General features: G+C 53.5%; 6 protein-coding genes across 6 annotated transcripts; all 6 read left to right on the forward strand.

The window, feature by feature from the left end:
- Positions 1–23: 23 nt before the first annotated feature.
- Positions 24–1,010, forward strand: ABB37_05002 (hypothetical protein; the record flags this gene model as incomplete). Its single annotated transcript, XM_015802878.1, has 1 exon — positions 24–1,010. Exon 1 carries the CDS (start codon positions 228–230, stop codon positions 1,008–1,010), a length of 783 nt encoding a protein of 260 aa, XP_015658394.1. The 5' UTR covers positions 24–227.
- A 623-nt stretch (positions 1,011–1,633) lies between these two features.
- Positions 1,634–2,542, forward strand: ABB37_05003 (putative Eukaryotic translation initiation factor 6 (eIF-6); the record flags this gene model as incomplete). Its single annotated transcript, XM_015802879.1, has 1 exon — positions 1,634–2,542. The coding sequence occupies exon 1, from the start codon at positions 1,793–1,795 to the stop codon at positions 2,540–2,542; it is 750 nt and encodes a 249-aa protein (XP_015658395.1). The 5' UTR covers positions 1,634–1,792.
- A 1,525-nt stretch (positions 2,543–4,067) lies between these two features.
- Positions 4,068–8,299, forward strand: ABB37_05004 (putative protein kinase; the record flags this gene model as incomplete). Its single annotated transcript, XM_015802880.1, has 1 exon — positions 4,068–8,299. The coding sequence occupies exon 1, from the start codon at positions 5,888–5,890 to the stop codon at positions 8,297–8,299; it is 2,412 nt and encodes an 803-aa protein (XP_015658396.1). The 5' UTR covers positions 4,068–5,887.
- Positions 8,300–9,733: 1,434 nt separating this feature from the next.
- ABB37_05005 (putative protein kinase) lies at positions 9,734–14,100 on the forward strand (the record flags this gene model as incomplete). The annotated part of the gene is made up of 1 exon (XM_015802881.1): positions 9,734–14,100. The coding sequence occupies exon 1, from the start codon at positions 10,123–10,125 to the stop codon at positions 14,098–14,100; it is 3,978 nt and encodes a 1,325-aa protein (XP_015658397.1). The 5' UTR covers positions 9,734–10,122.
- Positions 14,101–14,534: 434 nt separating this feature from the next.
- ABB37_05006 (hypothetical protein) lies at positions 14,535–14,854 on the forward strand (the record flags this gene model as incomplete). Its single annotated transcript, XM_015802882.1, has 1 exon — positions 14,535–14,854. Exon 1 carries the CDS (start codon positions 14,537–14,539, stop codon positions 14,852–14,854), a length of 318 nt encoding a protein of 105 aa, XP_015658398.1. The 5' UTR covers positions 14,535–14,536.
- Positions 14,855–17,620: 2,766 nt separating this feature from the next.
- On the forward strand, positions 17,621–21,856 carry ABB37_05007 (mitogen-activated protein kinase-like protein; the record flags this gene model as incomplete). The annotated part of the gene is made up of 1 exon (XM_015802883.1): positions 17,621–21,856. The coding sequence occupies one exon, from the start codon at positions 17,621–17,623 to the stop codon at positions 21,854–21,856; it is 4,236 nt and encodes a 1,411-aa protein (XP_015658399.1).
- Positions 21,857–22,406: the final 550 nt, after the last annotated feature.

Genomic DNA, 22,406 nt, shown 5'->3' on the forward strand with positions numbered 1-22,406 from the left:
CCGGTACACTCGTTTCACCTGTCAGTATTGATGGGCTGTCGTTGTGTTCGGCGGCGTATCGTTGTATGTACCCATCTGGATAGGTAGACACACATATATCGTGTAGGTGTTTGCTTCGTGATATGCGTGGTCAACGAGTGCAGCCACGACCTCTTTGTCCTCCCTTTTCTCGTTTAAAACTTAGTTCCCTCAGCCCCAATACTTTCTAAAAGTGTCTGCGAGCGTCGATGTTGCGACGGACGCTGCACCGTTGCATGATGCAGTTGCATGTGCAGCCCACGCCAAACCCGCTGTGCCATGCCTTCGCCATCCCCTCCGACAACTTTGCGAGCTTTGTGCCAGACAAACAAACGTGCGAGGTGGCCCATCGCGGATTGGCCTGGGTGCACCCCCTCTCCCAGGGGCTCTTTGAGCAGTACCCGCAGGAGATCATGAGCGTCTTCATTGCCCCGCGGCAGGTCTCTATTTCCGTCTTCGCCACGGTGGACTTTCCTGCCATCGAGTGGAGCATCAGCAGCTTTCTGGGGCACTACCTCGTGATGAACAACGCGTGCGTGGCCCCTGCGAAGGAGTACACCCTCATTGAGGATGACTTAGAGGTGAAGGAGGACGACTCGGAGGTGGTGCAGTGTATTAAAGAGCTGCTGCGGGAACAGGTGCGGCCGATGGTGCAGCGCGACGGCGGGGATGTGAAGCTGCTGAACTTCAACGAAAAGACCGGCGTTGTCTCGCTGGCCATGCTCGGCGCGTGCCGCACCTGTCCGTCGTCGCAGAACACGTTGAAAAACGGCATTGAGCGCGTTATGAAGCACTTCTTGCCGGAGGTGACGGAGGTGGTCGAGGCGACGGGGCACCAGTTTTACGAAGACTACGGACTGCTGTTTGACTCCGAAAAGGCGCTGTACAAGGAGGCGGCGCGCTTAGATCGTGTGCGCCAAGCGAACATAAAGCGCAACCTCACGCCAACGGTGCTATCATACAGTGCACTCAACGAACCCGATGGAGACTGAAGTAGTTCCCTTACTGTTGTTATCGTTGTTGATATTTGACTCGTATAGCGTTGTCCGACTCGCGCGTTATGCCTCTCTCTGCATCTCCACGGTTTTTTTTTTTTGAATCTCTTTTCTTCATCTGCTTCGATGTAGTTATCGTCTTCCGCTGAGGGTAGTGGTTTCGACCACTCGGGTAAATCAACCACGTTCCTCACATTTTTTCTCTTTCCCTGGTTCAGTGAAGTGCCGTTCCTTGACGTTTATCATTTGTTTCTCCACCGGACTTTTTGTCACGAACACGTGTGGAGTTTCATCTCTTCACAACACACGTACTTTAGGAAAGAGAGACGCACTGAAGTGAGGAATAACCAAAATTAAAGAAAAGTACTAGGCGTTGCTCACTGCACCCTCTCTCCTCTTCTGGACTCTGGGGTTTTTCTTCTTCTGGTGAGTCCTGCTGACTTGGTGCTTCATGCAACGCCTTCTTTTCTGTTTTGCTTTCAACGCCAGAGCACACTATGGGTGCATACGTATTCCGTACATACGCGTTTCTTCGTCAACGGCTTCCACTTCACTTTTTCCGGACTCTCTTCTCTCTCTCCTCTCTCTCCTTCTCTGTTCTCGCATCTATTGAACTCTTCAGCAAACGCACCCCTCACCGAAAACTTTTTTTCTACCTCGTGTCTTTTTTGGAGTTCGTTTGGTGTCTCTATCTTTCCTTTTTCTGTCTTTCCCCGCATTGTTCTCTTCCAGCCGTATTCTACGTTTAAAAAAGAAAACGAAGAATCTCCTGCATCGCGATGACGCTGCGCACCCGATTTGAGAGCTCCGACGACATCGGCGTGTTCTCGCGTCTGACGAACGCGTACTGCCTCGTGGCCGCTGGCGCGTCGCAGAACTTCTACTCCGTCTTTGAGCAGGAGCTGGCGAACCACATCCCGGTTGTATACACCTCCATCGGCGACTCCCGCGTCATCGGCCGTCTCGTGATCGGCAACCGCCACGGCCTGCTCGTGCCGTCCATCACGACTGATCAGGAGTTGCAGCATCTGCGCAACTCCCTACCCGACTCGGTCAAGGTCCAGCGCGTCGAGGAGCGTCTGTCCGCCTTAGGCAACTGTGTTGTGTGCAACGACCACGTAGCTCTCATCCACACCGACCTGAGTCGAGAAACGGAGGAGATGATACGTGACACGCTGCAGGTGCAGACCTTCCGCACGTCGATCGCCGAGAACGCGCTCGTCGGTAGTTACGCGGTAGCGACGAATAAGGGTTGTATGGTGCACCCCAAGACGCCGGCACAGGACATGGACGAGATCTCCTCGCTGCTGCAGGTGCCGGTGGTGGCCGGCACGATCAACCGCGGTAACGCCGCCATCGGCTCCGGCCTAGTCGTGAATGACTGGGCGGCCTTCTGCGGGTTGAACACGACGGCGACGGAGATTACCGTCGTGGAGCGCATCTTCCAGCTGCGGCGCGAGGCCGCTGGTGGCGAGGAAGGCAACCTGCTCCAGAACGTGCGCGAAACCTTGGTGGATGAACTGGCGTAGCACCACTGAAGGAAGAAAAGCAAATGCTGTCGACGTAAAAAAACAAACAAACAAGCAGACCAAACTCGTTTTTGTTGTTGAGGGAGCGAAACGTTGCAGCGTCGACTATTAGAAAACAGAAAAGGAAAGAAAGGCAATGGATTGCGTTTACAAGCAACACGAACAGCTCTTGTTTTGTGGTTTCCGTTTTCCTGTGCTACGTAGATCAACGCTCTCGGATGGCTTACTGTTGTCTGTGCGAATGAGAAGAGCGGGGAAAGACAGAAATACACCATCGGTGCGACGCGACAACGCGACTGCGAAAACTTTTTTCCCAATGTTTGCTATGCGTTATATTTATACATATTGCTGAGGTGGTGGAGAATGCGCTGCTCTCTCTCCCCCTTTCTGATGCTTTGGGAGCACCTTCCGTCCCTTTCTGTGTGGCTGGCGCTTGCGGTTCGTGCTTGCTTGTTTGTTGGTCTTGGTTTTGTTCTCGTATAGTGCTGCGGCTCAGCCTTTTTTTTTTCCTTTGGCTGTCACCTTTCGATTGTACTTCATTTATTTTTTTGTATTTTGTTTGTTGTGCTCGTCAGCTAACTGCGCCTCACGAAAAGGAACAGCAGCTTCGTGCTTTGGGTGCGGTTTGCTTGTAACGGATAGGGAAGCAGCACTTCTCTCTTTTCTTTTCCTCCTTGTTTCTGTGGGTGGTGGTACGTCTCTGTTTAAAGTCTCTTATTTATTTTATTTTATAGTTTCCGTTGTCTGTTTGGGTCGGCCCGTCATTACGGTAAGTGCCACGTGTAAGTCGTTTCTTAAGTTCTGCGTGTGAAGGTGACGGCCATGCCCCTCATCGGGCAGTCTCTCCAATGTTTTAATTCTCCCGACGTCGCCCCTCAATCGACGAGCTTGGAAGTCAGCACACTTTGCTGCTCTCTGTTGCAGCTGTAGAGCAGCTGAGCTGAAAACAACGGAGAGAAAAAGAAACACATGCGGCTGAAAGGTATGCGGCGAGGAGGCCGAGAGGATCAAGCGCACGGCACGTTCGGTGGAAGAATGACAACGCAGAAAAGGTAAAGTTAACTAAAGAAAAACTTCTAAAAACACAAATACACCACGAAATACCCTCTTGTCACTACGGCTCGCACGCAACGGCGGGGGAAAGCAGGAACGCAAGTCGTTGCACAGCACATGGTTGAGAACGTGGTTCTTCATGTTTATTCGTTTCTTCTATCCCGGAGAGCGCGTGCGAGGAGTGCGTTTGTTCTCTTTTGATGTTTTGAGTGAGAAGGAATCATTCCTTTTGATAGTGGAAACTTGGGCCTTAGTCTTTCAGGTGGGAGACTCGTCGTTGGAAGACGGTCGCTTCTAGTGAATGAAAAGATGCCGATTTGTAATGAAACCTGTTTCTTTTCCTTCTCTCCTCTGCCCTTGCCCTTCTCGCCTGGTTCTATTTGTTTTCTTTTTTTTGGGTGTGTGTGTGCTGGACGGTGCTTCGCTGACCGTCCGCTACTCGCTGCACACCCACACCCGCACGCCTACACGTAGAATTCACCTTGACCAACGTTCTTCTTTTCTTCTCCTTTATTTGTAGATGAAAGAGAAAAGAGGAGAAGCACTCAAATCTGTTCGTTAGAGTCACCTCAGGCTCTTCTCATTTTACCTACTTCATTCCTATTTCATTCATTCACGCATATATATATATATATATTAGTTCAAGGTTTTTGTGTTTTCATTTCTGCTGATACCGCGCTGTCTTCACCTATTTCGTTTACTTCACTTTATCTTCTTATTTTTCTTCTTCGTGTTTTCTCGTCCCAGGCACGGCATTTTTCGTGTGCCCTGTGATTAAAAAAGAGAAAGAAAGAAACACTCTCTTTACGGCAGTACTCAAGACTCGACCTCCACCACCCCACTTTGACTCCTGAGCGTTCGAGTTCAACAAGAGCCTCACCTCCTCCAAAAACACAGTAACAGCAACAGGAAAAGTCGAACCTATTGAGCAGCTGCCCCCTTTTTTTTTTGATATTCCGACATTCTTCAAAACGCCTTGCCTCTCTCCCTTTTTTTTTTTGGTTTTGTCTTTCTTCTGGCTTGCAACACAAAACTCCCTTTTAAAAAAAAGGTTACGTTTTGCGTTTCGTTGTTACTTTCTAGTAGCTTTTCATTATATAGCTCTGTGTCTTCTCGACACTTCTTTCAAGGGCAAAAAAAAACCCTGTGCGTCTTTTTTTTCTTTAATTATTGAGCTTTGCCCCAAGTGGTGGTCGATTTCGTACCTTGTCGTTTTGTTTCCAAACGAACGGTAAACATCGCGTCTGTGCCAGCTCAACCAACATTGGCAGAATTCCTGCAAACAATTTTTTTTGTATCGAAATCGCAGCGTGTCAGAGAAACTTTTATTTGAAGTACTTCTCTCCAATTGTGATCGTCTTTCCAAAAAGGGGAAAAAAATTGCTGACTGCGTTTCTCTCAGTGTCTATTCAACATCGCCGTTGCAGTGGCATATTAGAAAATATAAACCCGTCACTCTGAGCGAATTCCTGCCTTCCCGAACGATTCATATCAGCTTTCAGTGGATCACGTGAAGGGGTTTGAAAGGCACTGTTTCTTCTTTTTATTTCCCCCTGTTGTATTGTGTATATATTTATTTATATCTCTTTGTTAAACAGGCGGTCACCTGCCAATTTAAAAAACATAATCGACGGCACCACCTTTCTTTGTTCCTCATTTGGTCAGCTAGTCGTTTGCCGCTGTCTGTGTAAATTTCGCGGATTAGTCGCAAAACTGGTTTCATTTTTGGAGAGAGAGAGAAAAAAAGCAAAGCAGAGCGCGAATCTTGTATTGTTTGAGTGAGGAAACTTCTACGCTGAGCAGCAGCCTTTTTTTTTTTTCAATCAATACGTACTTATCTACCTTCTTTTTTCATTTTGAGGGGTTTATTATCTCCTCCGGTTGTATGGTAGGCGTAACAAGGTGCTATGCGTGTTAAACGTGTAAAAGCTAAACTTTAAGATTTGTTTTTCGTGCCGCTGCTTTCGTCTACCAAATTCGAGAACATTCCTTTCTTTTTTCTGTTTGTCTCTTTTAATGGTTTTATCTATTTAGACTGAAAGCGTCCTTTCTCTGCTTTCTTTGTTTCCATTTCGTCTCCGCTCGGTAGTAGCTGAGCCTTTGAGATCCTGTTGGACCCCTTCTGTTGCATTAGCTTCGTTCATCTGCTTCTTCTTTCTCGTTAGCGTAAACACCTACAAACGAAGAAATAAGCAAGCAAGAAATAACTGTGTGCGCTTCTGTTGTGTACACCACCCTCGTTTACCTTTTTTTTTCTATTATTATTATTGTAAACCTAACCTACCAATTGTAATGTCGGAGAGCCGTCACGGAGGTGGAGGAGGCGGTGGGGGCTCGTTCGCTCAGTCGCAGCAGCGATTCGGCCCCTACCAAGTCGGTGACACAATTGGCCGCGGCACGTTTGCCAAGGTGAAGATCGGCTATCACGAGTCGACCAAGGTGCGCGTGGCGCTGAAGATTATCTCACGCAAAGCCATGGACAGCGATGCGCACTCCGCCCTCAAGATCAAGCGGGAGATCAAAATTATGCGTGTGCTGCGCCACCCGCACATCACACGCCTCTACGACGTCGTCAAGACAAAGCACGATATTGTGATCGTGATGGAGTACGTGTCGGGCGGTGAGCTGTTCGACTACATCAGCCGCAAGGGTCGGCTAGACGAGCCCACTTCTCAGGCTCTCTTTCAACAGCTGACCGCTGCAGTGGCCTACTGCCACCGCTACCACGTGACCCACCGCGATATTAAGCCGGAGAATATTATGATGGAGCACGGCTCGCACAGCGTGAAGCTGAGCGACTTCGGCCTGTCCTCCATCACTCACGACGGGCGCTTCTTTGAGACGAGCTGCGGTACGCCGAACTACGCCTCACCGGAGGTGGTCGGCGGGCGCCTCTACGGCGGACCGGAGGCGGATGTTTGGAGCTGCGGCGTGGTGCTCTACGCCATGCTGTGCGGCACGCTGCCCTTCGACGATCAAAACATCGGTGTCCTCTTCAAGAAAATTCAAACCGCCGATTACGCGATGCCGTCGCACGTGTCCCCCCAGGCGCAGGACCTGCTGCGGCGTGTGCTGGTCGTCAACCCGCTCGAGCGGGCGACGATGGAGCAGGTGATGCAGCACCCCTGGTTGCGCCCCCACTACCCCCGCTACCTCCTTTCCCTCCACTACGAAGCCGTGGTGGACACCACCCGGTTTGCCAAGACGTACTACCTGACCGAGGATATGCTGGATGAGGAGGTGGTGAACGTCATCGCATCGCGCTTCCACATCTCCCCACAGGAGGTCGCCACGATTGTGATGGCGGAGGAGGAGAAGATGCCGTCGATGCGGGCGGTGATCAGTGAGGATGATACGCACCAGATGACGACCCGTCGCTACCCCGCCGCGGCCTACTTTGAAATGTACGCGAACGTGTTAGACTCGAAGCTGTGGCCCACGCCAGTGGAGATCCTGCCGGCTGAGATCGCCCTGCGTGATGAGGCGCACGACGTCTACGTGTCGTATGGTATTCTGACCCAGAAGAAGCAGAATAAGCTGGCTCCGCAGGCGTACATGATCAACACCTCCTTTGGCGACAGCGCGAGCTCCTTGTTGCTGTCGCAAGCCCAGCAAGGTTACGGGTCACTGAACGCGAACTCGCTGCACCAGCTCTCCGGCAACTCTAGCATCACCGGCAACAGCTTGAAGGAGGTCGCGTTAAGGCCGCGTGGGTCGTCCAGTTCCAAGAAGTCGAAGGGACACACGGAAAAGATGCCGCAGAACATCCCGCAGCAAGGCACGCTGGACGCAACCCTGCCCGTGACCTTCCCCGGTGATCCATGGCAGGCGGGCTACAACCGAGTCGCCGCCCCTTTCCTACCGCTGCATGTGAAAGGTGCGACACACACAATGATGGGCCACCTGTTGAACGTGCGGGAGCTGCCGGTGCAGCTGCTCATGTCGCGCAGCCTCACGGTGAGAGCGGTGGCTAAGGATGCGAACAGCACCCTTTCCGTGTCGAATCAGTCACCTTCGAACTGCGAGCGTAGCAGCGAGGTGCCGCCGTTCCCCACGACGGTTCCAACACCGCAAGGCACTCTCCTCCAACCGCAGTGGTCGCTCTCCGCTAAGTCGGGCGCGTCTGGCGGACCAACGCTGTTGCACCCGCATTCGCGTGGGGAGATGTCGAAAGGAAGCCCAATGCGTTCGCCGACGGCCGCCACCGCCGCTTCTCCGACCAGCACGGCAGGCTCCAACGTGCATCACCACAACACGAATCAGGCGGCGAATGAGACGGCGCTGGAGACGCTCTACCTCACCGAGGTGGTCACCCGCTTCGGCAACGACTTCATCCGCAACGGTGTCGCCTTTGTTGGTTGCACCCCGCACGAGACGTTGAAGGTGGTGTACAGTGCAATGCGGGAAGAGGGCCTGTTGTGGAAGGTGATCTACGACTACTACTTCTCCGCGGTGCGTTACCCCAACATTAAGCTACAGGTGAAGGTGTACAAGGTGAAGGCGGATGAGCACATTGTCGATGTGAAGGTGTCCGCGCAGAGCGGCACGTCTGGGTACGACGCAGCGATTGGGCTGCTGGAGCGACTGCGCACCCGCGCCGTGGTGATGCGCAACCACAACGTGCACAAGAAGACTAGCAGTCTCCTCCAGGCGCTGAAGTCTGTCACCGCGCCACAGAGCTCACCTTCTTCGAAAGGAAAGTAGTCGTGAAGGGGCTATAAAGAGAAGAGAAAAGAAATCCATAGCGCACGTATCATAAAAGATGGAACAAACATAAGAAGCGGCAGTGGGTGCCATGTGAGTCGTTGATGCTACTTGGCCCATCTGAGAAGTAGAAGTACTTCGCCGTTACCCCGCAGTTCGAAAGAACGAGCAGGCAAAATAGCTGTCTTGAAGTGAAAGGAGAAGAGGAACGCAAACGTGATAATAATAATGGTAACACAGATGAACTGTGTGGAGCGCGTCGTCGTCGTTTGTTTCTTTTCTGTTTGTTTTCTCTTCTTTCCTATTTTTGCCGCCCGTTCGCGTGATATTTCGCGCTGGCGTCTAGCTATATGTATTCTACTTCCTTTTCTTGACGAATTACTTTTATTACTATTCTTGCTGTGCGAAAAGCTGTGACATTCTAATTTAGTCGTTAAACTTTCCAGCTGCAATGGATACACAAGAAGAGGACGGTCTCCATCTCGAATGAACTCAACACGTTGACAAAAACACGAAGGTGCTTTCGAGATTGACCGCTTTTTGTGTCTGTCTGTGCGTGTGTGCACTTCGTTCTCTCCGCCCTTGGTGGAAGGAAGATGTGACTATTAACAGAGATCTCATCATGTAAAGAAGAAAAATGACGAAGTTGCTGTTCTTTGGGGGCCTATTTGTCCCTACGCATCTGATACTTTCTCCTTCGCAGAGGATGTAGTGGACTTTAAAAAGAAAACAAGACCTCTCGTTGCTAGTTTCCGATTATTTCTGTCTCTGTTTCTGATAAACCCACGTGCGAAAGATCGAGAAAGAAAGAAGAAATAGAGTGAACGCATAGTTGAGTTGTACGAGTTCTCCATCTTCACCACAACTCCATTCTTTCTCGTTCGCTCACCCACCGCAACACTAGCTTTTACCAAACCTGCGTTGGTGAAATTTTTGTTTTTTTGTTTGTTCGTTTTGACGCTATCATCATCGCGGGCTTTCGATTATCTAGTGTTGCATTGGGGTCGCTTTCTTCACGACGGTGCATTTGCTGCGAGCAAGACGCAGTTTCTTCACCTTTTTTTAATTCTCTATAGTTAAAAAGAAAAGAAAAGAATCGACGTAATTATATCGGAGAGCAACAACAACGGCGAAGTTTTGAATAGGTGTCCTTGTCGTGGTGTTTGACAAAATGCAACTGAAAAGATGAAAGTACGTAATTATTGCTTGTTCTCAACAAAAGACAAGCGTGTCTAATGTTAAAGCAAAAAAGAAAGATTTATCTTCGTTACCGCGCAGTGCCGCCTTGGAGAACGCTACAATAGCCGCCATTTTCTCGCGCAGTCAATTACCCCCACCCAGCCGCAAGGCGTGTGTGGACGTGTGTGTGCTCCACATCCTCCCCTTTGCACCCCTTTTCTCTTTCTTTCCGGCTTTGCTTTCTTGTAACATCGCAGTTTGTTTGGTAATCTTTTCACTTCTGTTGTTTACAGCGTGCGATTTGCAGGCTCTCGAAACAATACACAAGTCTTCTCCTTCTCAACTAAGTGCAAGCATCTCGGGATTTGGGCTCCTTGCCGCTCGTCTTCTAAGTGGTCTTTCCACTTTGATCATTCTTGTTTCTTCTTCTCAGGGGTTCTGTTGATATACGTCACTCACCCCTCCTTTTTTTTTAAACCTCATAATTGTTTGTACTCTCCGCCCTGCTCAAGATCTTAATGCACTTACGTTAGGCTTAGTTGTTTTCCGTTTTTCTTTTCCTTCTACTCCATCGACTGTACCGAGCAATTCATTCGAGCCTTGACCTTACTGTCTTCTCTTATTTTCCTTTTTTTTTCGTGTAGATGATTGAGGACATCGCCTCTCCGCAGAAAGGGGAGCGCGGGTCGTGGAAGAGGGGCTCCTTCGTTCGCCCTCGACACTCCGTGACGGTGTTCCCCGACGACACCACCCGCTCCCAGGCGGACCGGGCCCTGATTGTGTACCAGAACGTGCGTCGGCCCTCGCCGGAGGCGACTGAAATGACGGAGCTGCTGGCCAAGGCGCGCGTCGTGCTGCCCGCCATCATGAACTACCTCTACTTCGGCTCCACCCAGGTCGCCGTGGTCTACTTCGGCAAGCGGGTCAATCGCCACGGCTTCAAGTCGGGCCTCCGCGACGGGGCACAGGATTTGAAAATTCGACTTGTCCGCTACTTGACAGCGGAGATGTGGCCGCCGCTGCTGCGCACCGATGCACCGGATGAGTCGCTTGGGCTGGACGGGTCGATTCAATTGGAGGGCGGGGTGGCTGCAGCGACTACGGGTGGCTTAGGCGGCTTGACCGGTGCTGCTACTGGTAGTGGTGGTGGTGGGTCTGCCCCCGCCGGCAAGGCAGCGGCGCATGAGAAGGAGATGGAGCAGGAGCGGCTGTGGTTTCGCCGCTCCATCGAGAACCAAATGCAGGTGCTGCTCTATCTGAAGAACTCGACGGATGGGAAGTCAAAATACCTGAAGGTGGTCCTGCAGAACACGGCGCACCGTCTTTACTTCGACGTGTGCGACACGAAGGAGGAGAAGTACCGCTGGGACCTTCGCATGCTCTTTACACGCATGATGGACAACCTCGAAACGCAGAAGGCCATCGACAGCTACGAGTCCTACCTCGAGTACTTCCGCGAGGCATGTGCGACGGCGGCGAAGAATGCGCTGTTCCTCGAGCGACCTCGTCAGCCAATGCTGGAGGTGGTGCTGTGGACGAAACCAAAGCCGCACGTGAACCGAGACTGCTCACCAGCCTCGTGGGCGTTCCCGTCCAACCTGCTTCCCGCGCAGCAGTCCACCGACAACCACGAAGGCACTGAGAGCATCACCGAGGCGGTCACGCCGCTCGAATTACCACCGAGCTCCGCCGCGCCCGCGAGTTTCTCCAATTTGAAGGCGAATTCTAAACGTGCCGGAGCCGGCGCGACAGGAGTGGCGGTAACGCAGGTGCTGCAGCGGCTCTGTTCGACGGCCGATGCCGCGCAGTGGCAAGTACACAGCGTGCCAGTGGATGAGGGGAGCGACTCCTCATCGAACCGCGTCTCGCCTGCGCAACCATCGATCGCCGCAGCCACGGCCAGCGCGTGCCGCTCCCCAACCCCCGTCTTCTCTCACGCTTCTCTTCTGTCGCCCACGACGCTCGGCGCGCGTCACTCGCACACCACCCGCTCCAGGGGCTATCAGTGGATGTCTAACCTTCAAAAGCCGGAGAGCACCACGCTCGATTACAAGAGCTACTTCTTCAACACCACGCTGGAAATCAGCCACCGATGCGTCAAGTTCATGTGCGGCTTCTTAAACGCCTACGGGGAGGGCAAGCTGGTAGTGGGGGTGCACGAGATTCCGCGCAGCTCCCTTGCCAACACAGACGAGCGCAAGGAGGAGGGGACGAGGATTGTGCTGCACAACGACTTGGTGGACCAGTTTGTGGTCGGCGCGCGTGTCTCGGGGCCGGAGTTGGAGTGTCTGCAGGTGGACGTCTCGGAGCAGCTTCTGTGCTGCATCCCACCTATTCCCCCACGTGCGGTGCAGGTGGACGCGGTGCCGGTGCGCTTCCCGCAGGACTTCGCATACGCCTCGCGGGTGCTCATTCTGTTCGACTTCCTCAACCCAGTCGGGCCGGCCCGCGATGCGCTGAAGCAGAAGAGCAACTACGCGATCCGCTTTCTGTTTACGCTGGGGCTGAGCATCGTGCCGCTCGACCTGCCGGTGGACGAGGTGCGTGCGATGCTGCAGGCGACGGCACTCGCGGAGACGAGCGTGTGCGACGTTCCGCCCACCGACGTCGTGTGGGCGAATGCGAACACGGAGGCCTACTTGATCGCCGCTGTCGATGACCCGGCCGCGCTCGCGGAGTCGGAGTGGGAGGAGCGGCTCGCGAGTTCGCTCAACCGACACAAGCAGCGTTGCTACCACGCTATCATCGAGTACGAACCGGCCAAGACGAGGACGCTGGTGTTGCCCGAGCTCTTCGTGTTGGAGGTGTCCGTCGACATTAAGCGCTGCGGCTACGCCCCCCTCGCCAAGTACAAGGGGAAGTTTTTTGCGGGTTGGCCGTCCATCCCTGTCTGGGACCCGACGACGCGATCGGTGCGGGCCGTGGAGCGCAACTACAGCGTGCTGGCGTCGCAGCCGGCGGCGCAATTGCAGAATACCTGGCAGAGGATGCAGCAAAACACCCGCCTGTCGCGCGCGGCACTCCCGCTCTCCGTCGGTGTGGCTTCTGCAGGAAGCGCCAACGCGACACTCGAGGGGGAGGAGGCACCGACAACCAATACCGCCACGTCATCTTCGCCGTTCGCAGACGGCAGTGGTGGCACTGTCACTGGGACGGCGCTGGTGAGTGCGCAAGACGAGCAGAAGAAAAGTATCAGTTTCCAACACGAGCTCGTGCAAGAAGGCTGGGTGTGGTTTGCGCAGCCGGCGATCATGGGCCGCGTCTTGGCCTTCCTGTACAACCCGCAGAGCATCCGCGATATTCTCCAGTTCCGCCTCATACACCCCCTTACCAACTTCTGCTTCGAGAACCGTCAGGGCAATTATCTAGTGCAGATGATCTACACCACGCCTGTTGGAGTGCCCATCTTCAACTCCCCGTCGGAGCAGATCTCCCGCATTCAGTACTCCTTCCTGCACGCCAACATCCCACCGCTGCCGCTTCTACTGTGTCACTGCTACGAGACGATCGGCAACTTGCCCTCGCCCTACCCCTTTGTGGCGGTGCCGCTGGTGCAGCAGACCTTCCGCGTTGCTCCCTGTTTAGTCCCTCTCTTCTATCGTCAGCATTACTTCGACGGGCACCTGCAACTTGCCGTGGCGCTGGATCTGCGCGACAGCCTGCTGAAGACAGTCGAGCTGCGCAGCGGGAACTTGATCTTGGACACTGTCGTGGGCATTGGCTTTGAGCCGATGAACAAGCGCCAGCTCATGCGACACTTTCTGCGCCGCCGTCAGATTGACTCCCATGCGGACGGAGTGGCGCGCAACGGCAGCTTCAACACGATCATGGGCAATGAGGGGAGCGCGTCCGCCACGTCCGCGGATGAGGATGATGTGCTGCTGAAGGAAAGTTTCATTGCGCGGCGCGCCTTCCAGCCGCAGGCGCTGACGCACGACACAGAGAGCCACATGGGCAGTCTCCTCGTGTCCCCGAGCTCCGTCGAGGTGATGCATGCCAGCACGGAACGTGAAGTCGAGGCGGACATCCCGCTGCTGCATTTCTGCTTCTTGTCGCGGAAAGCGGTGGAGAAGGGCGGCTATCTGGCACCGGAGGAGCTGCCGCGCAGCTGGCGGAAGGACCCGACCGACGGCGCCGGCCGACCATCGCGGGAAGGGGCCGCGTCGCCGGAGGCGCAACGGGGCAGCCCCGCACCGAAGCCAGTTGGTGTGCCCCCGATAGAGAGCAGTCGAAGAGGCAACTCCACCACACCCGTGGCTGATGACAAGGATGCGAACAGCAGCAGTAACAACAACGATGACGGCTTTGCCGAGAACGGCGATCCGGCGGCGATGGAGGCCCCGGTGGCGCACGGCCGATCGTGGACGCTGCAGCACCTCCTATACTGGTACAACGCTTTCCTGACCGACCGCGAGCACTACAGCGTTTTTGGCTGCGGACACCGCTCCATTGCGTTTCACGTCTCCTCGCTCTCGGAGGTCTGCGAGGAGTGCGTGGAAGCAGGTGCGGTCGAGGCCGTCCACTCATCGGCCCTTTATCGCAATGATGCGTCTTGCGATTTTGCACCGAGCCGGGGCATGTGCGTGCTGCATCGCAAGGTGCACGACTGGTTGGCTGTGTAGAGCAGCACGGAGTTGGCCGGTGAAGGGTGGCACTTTCCTTTGCGAGGAAAAGGACAGTTGGATCTTTCTCGTCGTTTTGACTGCATTCGTTCCTCGGCCCACACACGTAAAACACTTCTTGCTTTTGTTTTTCCCTCCTTATCGGAAGGACGGTAATTGCACGTCTCATCACGTTGCGACCGCCTCCTCACTAACTCGAGAAAAAAGAATTCCAGGAGTTGGGTGTCGAAAGCAACTGCCTTGACATTGACGTACTTTTTTTTTATTGTCGACACCACGCAGCGTGTCTCATGCGCGTCCCGTTGCTTTGTTCACACGATAGTATTTTTGCATGATACATTCTCCTTCACTCTCCTCATTCTTCGCCTTTACACGCTTCATGCGCCTGCGTCCTTCGCTCGCCCCTCACACTTCGCTGCTGCCCACCGTACTCAAGATGTTCTTCAGAGCATCATCAATCATACTTTTCGCTCTTTTTCGTGCTTCACGCTCGCATGCGGGGTACAGCAAAAAAACGCGTACACTCATTCCAGGCAGAACGCGCCATCGCCTCAGCAGCGCGTCCTCACATTGCGCGTTCTTTTCCCCCTTTTCCCTAAAAAAAACCCCCTCCTGTTGCTGTTGTTCTTCTCCGCTACGACCTATGAATGATCGGAACGGAACACCGCCTTACTTACCCTTTTCTCTCTTCCCGCCTGTGTTGCTCTACGGAAGTCACGAATCGCACCAAACACTCATTTGTATTCAGAACTAAGTTCTTCTTGTTTTCGGATTTGGTATTACTGGGTGTCAACTTCTGAGTATATCCGAACGACACCTCTTTCTCTCCCTTTCTCTCTCTTCTTTTTTTTTCCCCCTTTCTTCCGTTTTTCATCAAAACTCCTAAACTTGCGGATTCTAACGTATAGCCCAATTTAACGGAGCATTGGTTGTCGCTGTTTTCTTTTCACCTTCTGTTACTCTCCGTTCATCTAACCCATAACCGGCCCTGCTCTCGTTTTCTCTCTCTTTTCTTGTCTTTCTGTTCTTTCATTGTGTATCTCTTGGTGCTTCCACCTCTGTTTTACGGTAGGAAAAAGGAAAGAGAAAAGAAAACTCCTCGTTTATCTCCTTGCTGCTGTGAACTGTACGCTTCAGACGCTTTTGAACAGGTGTCGTCCATTGCGCATCTACGCACATACGGCGTTTCGCACTAGCAAAGCGAGACCCAGCAGCGTTGCCCGCAAAGCTCGAAAAGATACCTCCTTCAACGCGCTAAAGCACCTTCTTTTTATTTTCTAGTATTTGCACCCGAGGAAACTCTTCAAAGAATCGCGGGATTTGTATACCTCGCGTCCTTTTCTAAAGGTCTTCTCTATTCGGATAACTTATTGAATTCTAAAACTTTTTGCTTTTGAAAAGTAACAATAGCGACGACGGAAGAAATAGCGTCAGCAGCGTGGTGAAGTCGAGTGGTACTGTTCAGGTTTGCAGGAACAGCAATAAACCAAAAAATAAAAGGCTGCGCCTCACACGTACGACACCGACTCACGTTTCTGAACAGTGGCGCGTCTTCAGCGTGCTGAGCAGGACGAAACTTCCTTTAAAAGAGACAAACAAACACAAACGCACACACTCACGCCTATCTTTCCTTCTTTTGTAGCATAGTTCTCCCGTGAAAGAAAGAAGGAGCATTACGCAGCGTCTCAACGTAGCTTCTGCTTCGTCTTGTTTATTACGTTCTCTTCTCTCTTTATGTAGTTAATCTTCAACACGCGTTGAGGACGAGTTTTTGGTTTTTCTCTCCGTTTGCTTTTGGTTTTTTTGTGTGTGTTTCGTTGTTGTTGTTGAGAAGTCATTTCATTTCTTTCTCTTTTTCTTTTTCTTTTTAGTGAAAGAAGTATTTTTGGTGTTCTAAGCTGAAGAAGGATACTCCAACAGCAAAAGACCCATCTATTATTATAACTCTTCCTTGCTGATTAAAGAGAGAGTGTGTTCTTAATTGTTCCCTATTTTTTTTCCCCAAAGCACAAGTGTCTTTCTTCTTGCAACATTCTCTTCTTTATTTTTTTCCTTCTCTTTTTCCGCCTGCAGTTGTTGGCTGCCGCTTCCCTTGAAGTTATTTGCTCCTTCCTATTCCTTCCTCCCCGCAGCCGCCGCCGTCGTCTCCTTTCGATATTATTCTTTCCTGCGCTGCTTCATTCTCGCTTCCTCGTTTGTGTTTCGTATTGTTTCGTATTGTTTCTTTTTTTTTTTTCATTTTTCCCCTTCTTTCCGCCTCTGGTGCGGAGAGTAATAAATAACTTTTCTAAAGCGTTCCACAACACCCCGTTTGATGTCCGTGGGGTTGCAGTCCGAAACACAATCGTAAAGGAACGAAGCTGAATAGTCGGGTCAAAAGGCAAAGCGCCGCAGCGTCGAGAGTGCACATTGGAAAGGCGTTAACAAAGGAAAAAGGAAAGAACGTGCCAACAACTGAAAAGGTGACGAGGGAAGAGCCACGTCCACGACATTGTTATTTTTCTTTTCTGGATTTGGTTACCACACACACTTCTCCTTATCTCCTTTTTTTTCGCTTGTTTGTTTGTTTATATCTATCTATCTATCTATCTATCTATCTATAAATATTTTGGCTTTTTCCCCCTTCCCAATACCCATTGGGCAAACGATTAAGCTGGGAAAAAAAATCTGTTTCATCAGCAACACTCGAAAGGAAAGATCCTCGTATTATAATTCGTTGTCTTTCTTTGTGTGCTATCCTCTTTTTCTGTTTCTTTTTTTTTTGCGTTGTGTGTTTGCCGCGTTTTTGAGTCTACGAGGGTTTCCCCTTGGGGATTCCTGAGCCTGTCGATTACACTTCTTTTTTTTTCATCATTTTTGCAGGAATCATTTTTTCGTTCGTCTCAGGTGATTGTTTTTCTTTTCCCTTTGATCTTCCCCCTTTCTTTTTTTTTTTTCATTCAAGTACACGTGGAAATACCGATTTTTTCTTTTCATTGTTTTCTTTCTTGTGATAACCACCTTTTTATAGCTAACACGACATCCCATGCGGAGCAGGGGTGAAGTCGCAAAGGAGACGGAGGACACACACCGCAACAAGCCACGAGAGCCCCTCAGGCAGAGCGACGCCTGCATCGACGTTAGCGGCAGCGCTGACCGCGTTGAAGATACGACCAATTTCTCGTGCCCGCTTGTCAGACAACCCCGCCTTCTCGACGCAGAGCACGCGCACACGCAGCAGGATCAACAACGGCACTGCTCTTTCCGCTCCCCCACCGGAGCGATCATGCAGCCAAATGAAAATGCATCCTTCGTCAAAATAGACGAGCACTCCGGCACGAGTGGGCCCCTGAGCACGTCCACCCGGTGTCGTTGCCTCGGCCCACTCAGTTCGTCCGGCACAAGCCACCGCGCGATGGGGAATGCGTGCACCAGCGCGTCGAACGTGCCGGACCTATCACCGCTCGGCAAAGGTCTTGCATCTCCCGCGATTCATTGCACTCGGGTCTCCACCACAGGCGTCGATTCCTTAGTCAATTCAATGAGTGCGGAACAGAATCCGCCGGACAGCAACCAGCGCACCTTTATGGACGACAACGGTATCCTGCACAGCGAGCAGCGGGAAGACCCCGTGGCTGCGTCCGTGCGGCGAACGCTAAGGCTGGTGAGTCGCAAGAACACCATCTTTGTCGTATCCCTGGTGGTCCTTATACTCGTACTGACGGCGGCTGGCGGCGTCAGTGTGGCCTTTGTCAACAAGTATTACACCACGCAAAGCCACCGTGAGTACATGCTGGCACAAAACCGTGTCGTGCTGAACAGCTCCGTGTTGATGCTGCAAATGTATCAACGCGACCTGCAGGCCGGTGCAGCGGACTTGATGAAGTTTATGCGCGCCTCACCCGCGTCTGGACATTACCAGAACGTTTCTGCCTTACGTGACGCGTTAAAGGAGCCTTTTCTTGCGGCGTGGAGGACGTGGCTGCTCTCGTCGAGCATCACTACCACGCATTCTATATTTGTGCCGTTCTGCGAGGAGAGCGAGATCAACTCGGGCAGCTGCCCCATCATGGCCCTCAGCATCGCTTGCCTCCCGTATGACATGTCGCGGCTGTGTACCTTTGAAAGCTCCAACGATGATGGGCTGCAAACGTCCATGTACGAAATCACCTTTCGCCACGGCGTACCAGTCATCTCGTCCTTCAAAGGGTACGGCACTATCAACGTTGGGTACCGCCCCAGCCAAACGGACTCCGATCGTGGCTTCTACCTCGACCCGTCCTACGCTGCTGGTGTCGACAGCTCGGAGCACCCACTGCTGATGTTACGGCGACAAGAATATCTCTCGTTTGGTGACGACACCAACCGCATCGTCATGTGCGACTCGGGCAGCTTTTTGGAGCAGTGGTTCTACCGCTACGAGAAGAGCCTGCAGAAGTCGTCGGACAGCTACTCGGTTCTGTTCCGCGACAACGGCACCATCTTAGCCTACGGGTACGGCGATGGGGCGTTCATGGACTCCTCGGACCCGGTGCCATGCCGGTTCTACACGCAGGACGACGCTTCAAGGCAGTGTGGTGACTCCAAGGCCGGTGTGCTGGACAAGATTGTGGACGTCTTCGAGGCGTCGTTCCCCGCATCGGAGGTGCTCTCATCGGATACCGCGAACAATACGTTTACGCTGACGAAGCAGATGGACGAGTACTCCGTCGCCTACCAAGATTTCATGCGCTTCCGCACTGACGACGCCAACGACATTGTCTTCTTTGCGGCGTACGCGACCCGGATTAACTCCACACTCGGCCGGGACGGCATTCTGCAGATCGTCATCTGTGTGATTATTATTTTTCTCTGCATGTTTATCCTGGGCGGCGTCGCCCTCGTGTCCATGACGCAGATGATGAAGGTAGTCCAGGTCATCTCCCAGCTCGCCACCCACGCCGCCATGTACGACACCAATAAAATGCGCGAGGTGCTCGACCAGCAGAACCCCGGCTACCTCGCGCGCACCATCACATCGGCCGCGACCATTAACGACGAGTTCCGCCGCATCCTGGCGAACCTCAACGCGTATCGCCCCTTCCTCCCGCAGTCGCTGCTCGCCAAAGGGAACTTCGACTTTTCTGAAGAAGGGACGGACCGGGCTGCGCTGACGCGGAAAAATAGCGCTTTCCCGAACGACTCCCGCGATGCCTTGGACGGCGAAAACCGGCACCATTACCACCGCCACCACGAACTGCGAGGCGCCGAGCTCTTCTCGCCCATCGCCGATCACGAGCAGCGCCACATCTTGTCCAACCCGATCGAGAACCGCCGGCTACTGCAGCGCGGCTTTCACCGGACCAAGTCTACCGTCCTCGTCGCCAGTCTGTCCAACGTTGCGATGGACGCCGCGGATTCGGTCGATGTGATCAACAAGTTTGTAGAGACGGTGCTGGAGCACGCCGCCCACGCCAATGGCGTCGTGGAGGCGATTGAGTATCAGAAGATCGTGGTCTCCTTCAACTCGCACTTCCATGTGCCGCGGCACCAGGAAAAGGCCTGTCTGTGTGCGTTGGGCATGCGGGAGTCCTTGCAGAACAGCGGCTGTAATGTGACCATCGGCATTTCCACTGGCTACAACTACGTCGGCACCACCGGCACGGAACAGCAGAAGGCGCGTGTGATGGTGGGCGAGAGCGTCGTTGTGGCGCACGCCTTGGCCACGCTGCAGCACATTTTGGGCTGTTCCATCTTTGCGAGCGAAGCCGTCGTGCATGAGGCGCTGGTGACCACCGTGATGGTCGACGTCGTGCAACTCTACTACGAGTACAATCACGAGTGGAAGCAGTACAACGTGTCTGAAATCATCGGAAGCCGTGCGTCCGTGCTATCCGCGGACATGCTCCTCGTGAAATCGGTCTTCGCGCTGGTGCGGTATCGACAGGCGGAGGCGGCGCTTTTGGCGGTCCGCGCCTACGTGAAGGAGTCGCAGGATAATAACCGCCCGCTGCCGTGGCCGGTGCAGCGTCTCCATGCGCTTGTCGAGGCGCAGCAGACACTCATCAAGAACGGCTACCACCGCGAGCGGCGACAGTGGCAGAGCCTCGAAGGCGTCGAGGTCATTGCCAACCACCTCGCCGAGGTGAACATGCTCTTGGTGAAGCAGCAGCAACGACAGAGACACCCCTTGGCGATCTCTAGCAACGTGACGTCCGGCTCCTTTGTTTGTGCCTCTCAGACTGGGGCTACGACGGCGACGGACGTGGCGGCGAACACCAACGACGGCTTTACCCGGCAAGATGAGACGCAGATCGCACGGGCGCTGATGGGGGAGCAGTCGAAGGCCACTGCGGCGAAGCGGTTGGTGAGGCCAGCGCAGGAAGTCGCCCACAGCGAGGAGGACACGATGTTTGCCATTTTTGTGCCGAACAACGACGATGAGGAGTCGGGGGACGACACCGCCGCAGAGGAAGAAGAGCAAAACCGGAGCCTGCCGAATACGCCGGCGACGAAGGCGAAACCATCCGAGCGCGACGCCGCCGTGAAGGCGGACCTCCCACTGTCCCCACTCCCACCCCCAGCGGAGCAGAGCCGTTTTTCTACCCCAGCGATGGTTGCAACCACTGCGGCTGCGGCCTACCCTTCGCCTTCTGCGCCACTCTCTGTCGAAGTGGAACCGGCACTGAGCGTGTCAGGCCGTTTGCCCTCCCCCGCCGTGCAGACGCACCACGCTCCTTTAGTGCATCCCGTCTTAACAGGACTGCAGTCGCCCACCGGAGGATCGTCGAGCGTGGAAGGCGGCACCAACCGCCCAAATACTGACGGCAGTGTTTACGGTGGTAGCGGCCACGGCCGTGCAGCGAGTTTCATCGACGACGGCCAACTCGTCTGCGCTGACTCGGCGTGGAAAGGCAGCGCGGATGGCAGCATGGGCAGCTCTCCTCACCTGCGGCAGCACAGTAGCTTTGAATTGCCGCAGCGAATTGTCTCGGTGGAGGGTCAGGTCTTTTACCGCACCTCGCACCAGATCGGCCGCGGTTCCTTCGGGGCGGTGTACCTGGTCATCTCCGAGACGGGTTACCTAGGTGCCATGAAGACCATCCCGCTGAATCAGAGCAACGCATCGCAGCTGATTCACGAGGTGGAGACGCTGTCGCAGATGCGCCATGAGAACATCGTCGGGTACGACTGCTGTGCGGTGCAGGACGAGTACTTCTTCATCATTTGCGAGTACATGTCCGCCGGCACGCTAGGCAAGCTGATTCAGAGCCTCACCTCCATTCCCGAACGCGCCGTGCGCAAGTACGCGCGCGACGTGCTTTTCGGGCTCTGCTACCTGCATCAACACTCGTTGGTGCACTGCGACATCAAGCCGGAAAACATTTTGATGCTGTCTGACGGCACCTGCAAGCTGGCAGACTTCGGCGCAGCTTCGCTCTCTCGCAGCTTCGCAGAGGCCACGACGATGCGTGGCACGGCCCGCTTCTCAGCCCCGGAGGCGATCATGGGTGTGTGCAGCAAAGCCGGCGACGTGTACAGCTTCGGCATCACGTTGGCACAGATGGTGACGGGTGTGCATCCCTGGCACGCCTACCGGGAGAGCGACGCGTTTTTTGTCGTGCGCTACCTTGGCGAGATCCGTCACACGCTGGAGACCGGTGAGCCGTGTGCGATGCAGCCTGACCTGCCCACGAGTTTGGAAGACAAGGAGCTGGAGACGGTCATCCACTGCTGCTGCGAGTTCGACCCGAAGAAGCGTCCCACCGTAGAGGAGTTGCTGTCGATGCTATCGTAGGCCGTCAACAACTACGTGCACACGCACACACCGCTGTTTTTTTGTTTTGTTTCTTGTGCTGTTACACCCCGGCTAGTCTTTTCGTGTGTGTTTCTCTTGCTTCAGCAGCACTGCCGCGCACACGGAGGCGAAGAATGGAAGTGCTCTGAAACGTGTTCGCTCCCGTTTCTTTGTTTTCGCCGGCGTGCGTGACAGAGATCGATCCATGACACGCGGTGTCATTGCTTTTAGTCTCCTTTTCTTTGTTTGGATGATGTGGAAGGTTATTTTCGTGTCTTGTTGCTTTTTTTTTGAATTTTTTTTTCTGATTTTCTTTTCGCGCGCGCTCTCTCTTGCTTCTGCGTGTGCAACTTTCGTTGCGGATCGCCTTCATGTAAAAAAAATAGGAGTCTTTGTATGCTTCCCGGTATGCGTGTGTGTGTTTTCCTGTGATGGAATCGTTTGAGCCTGTGAATTACAATGAAGTTAGGACGCCCCCCGTCCTTTTTCGTTTAATTTTTTTTTGTTCTCCCTCATTCGGTTTGCGCTACGCGGGTGGAAGCAAAAGAAA

Source organism: Leptomonas pyrrhocoris (assembly GCF_001293395.1).
Source record: "Leptomonas pyrrhocoris isolate H10 chromosome Unknown, whole genome shotgun sequence".
In the NCBI taxonomy this organism is placed as follows: Eukaryota; Euglenozoa; class Kinetoplastea; order Trypanosomatida; family Trypanosomatidae; genus Leptomonas; species Leptomonas pyrrhocoris.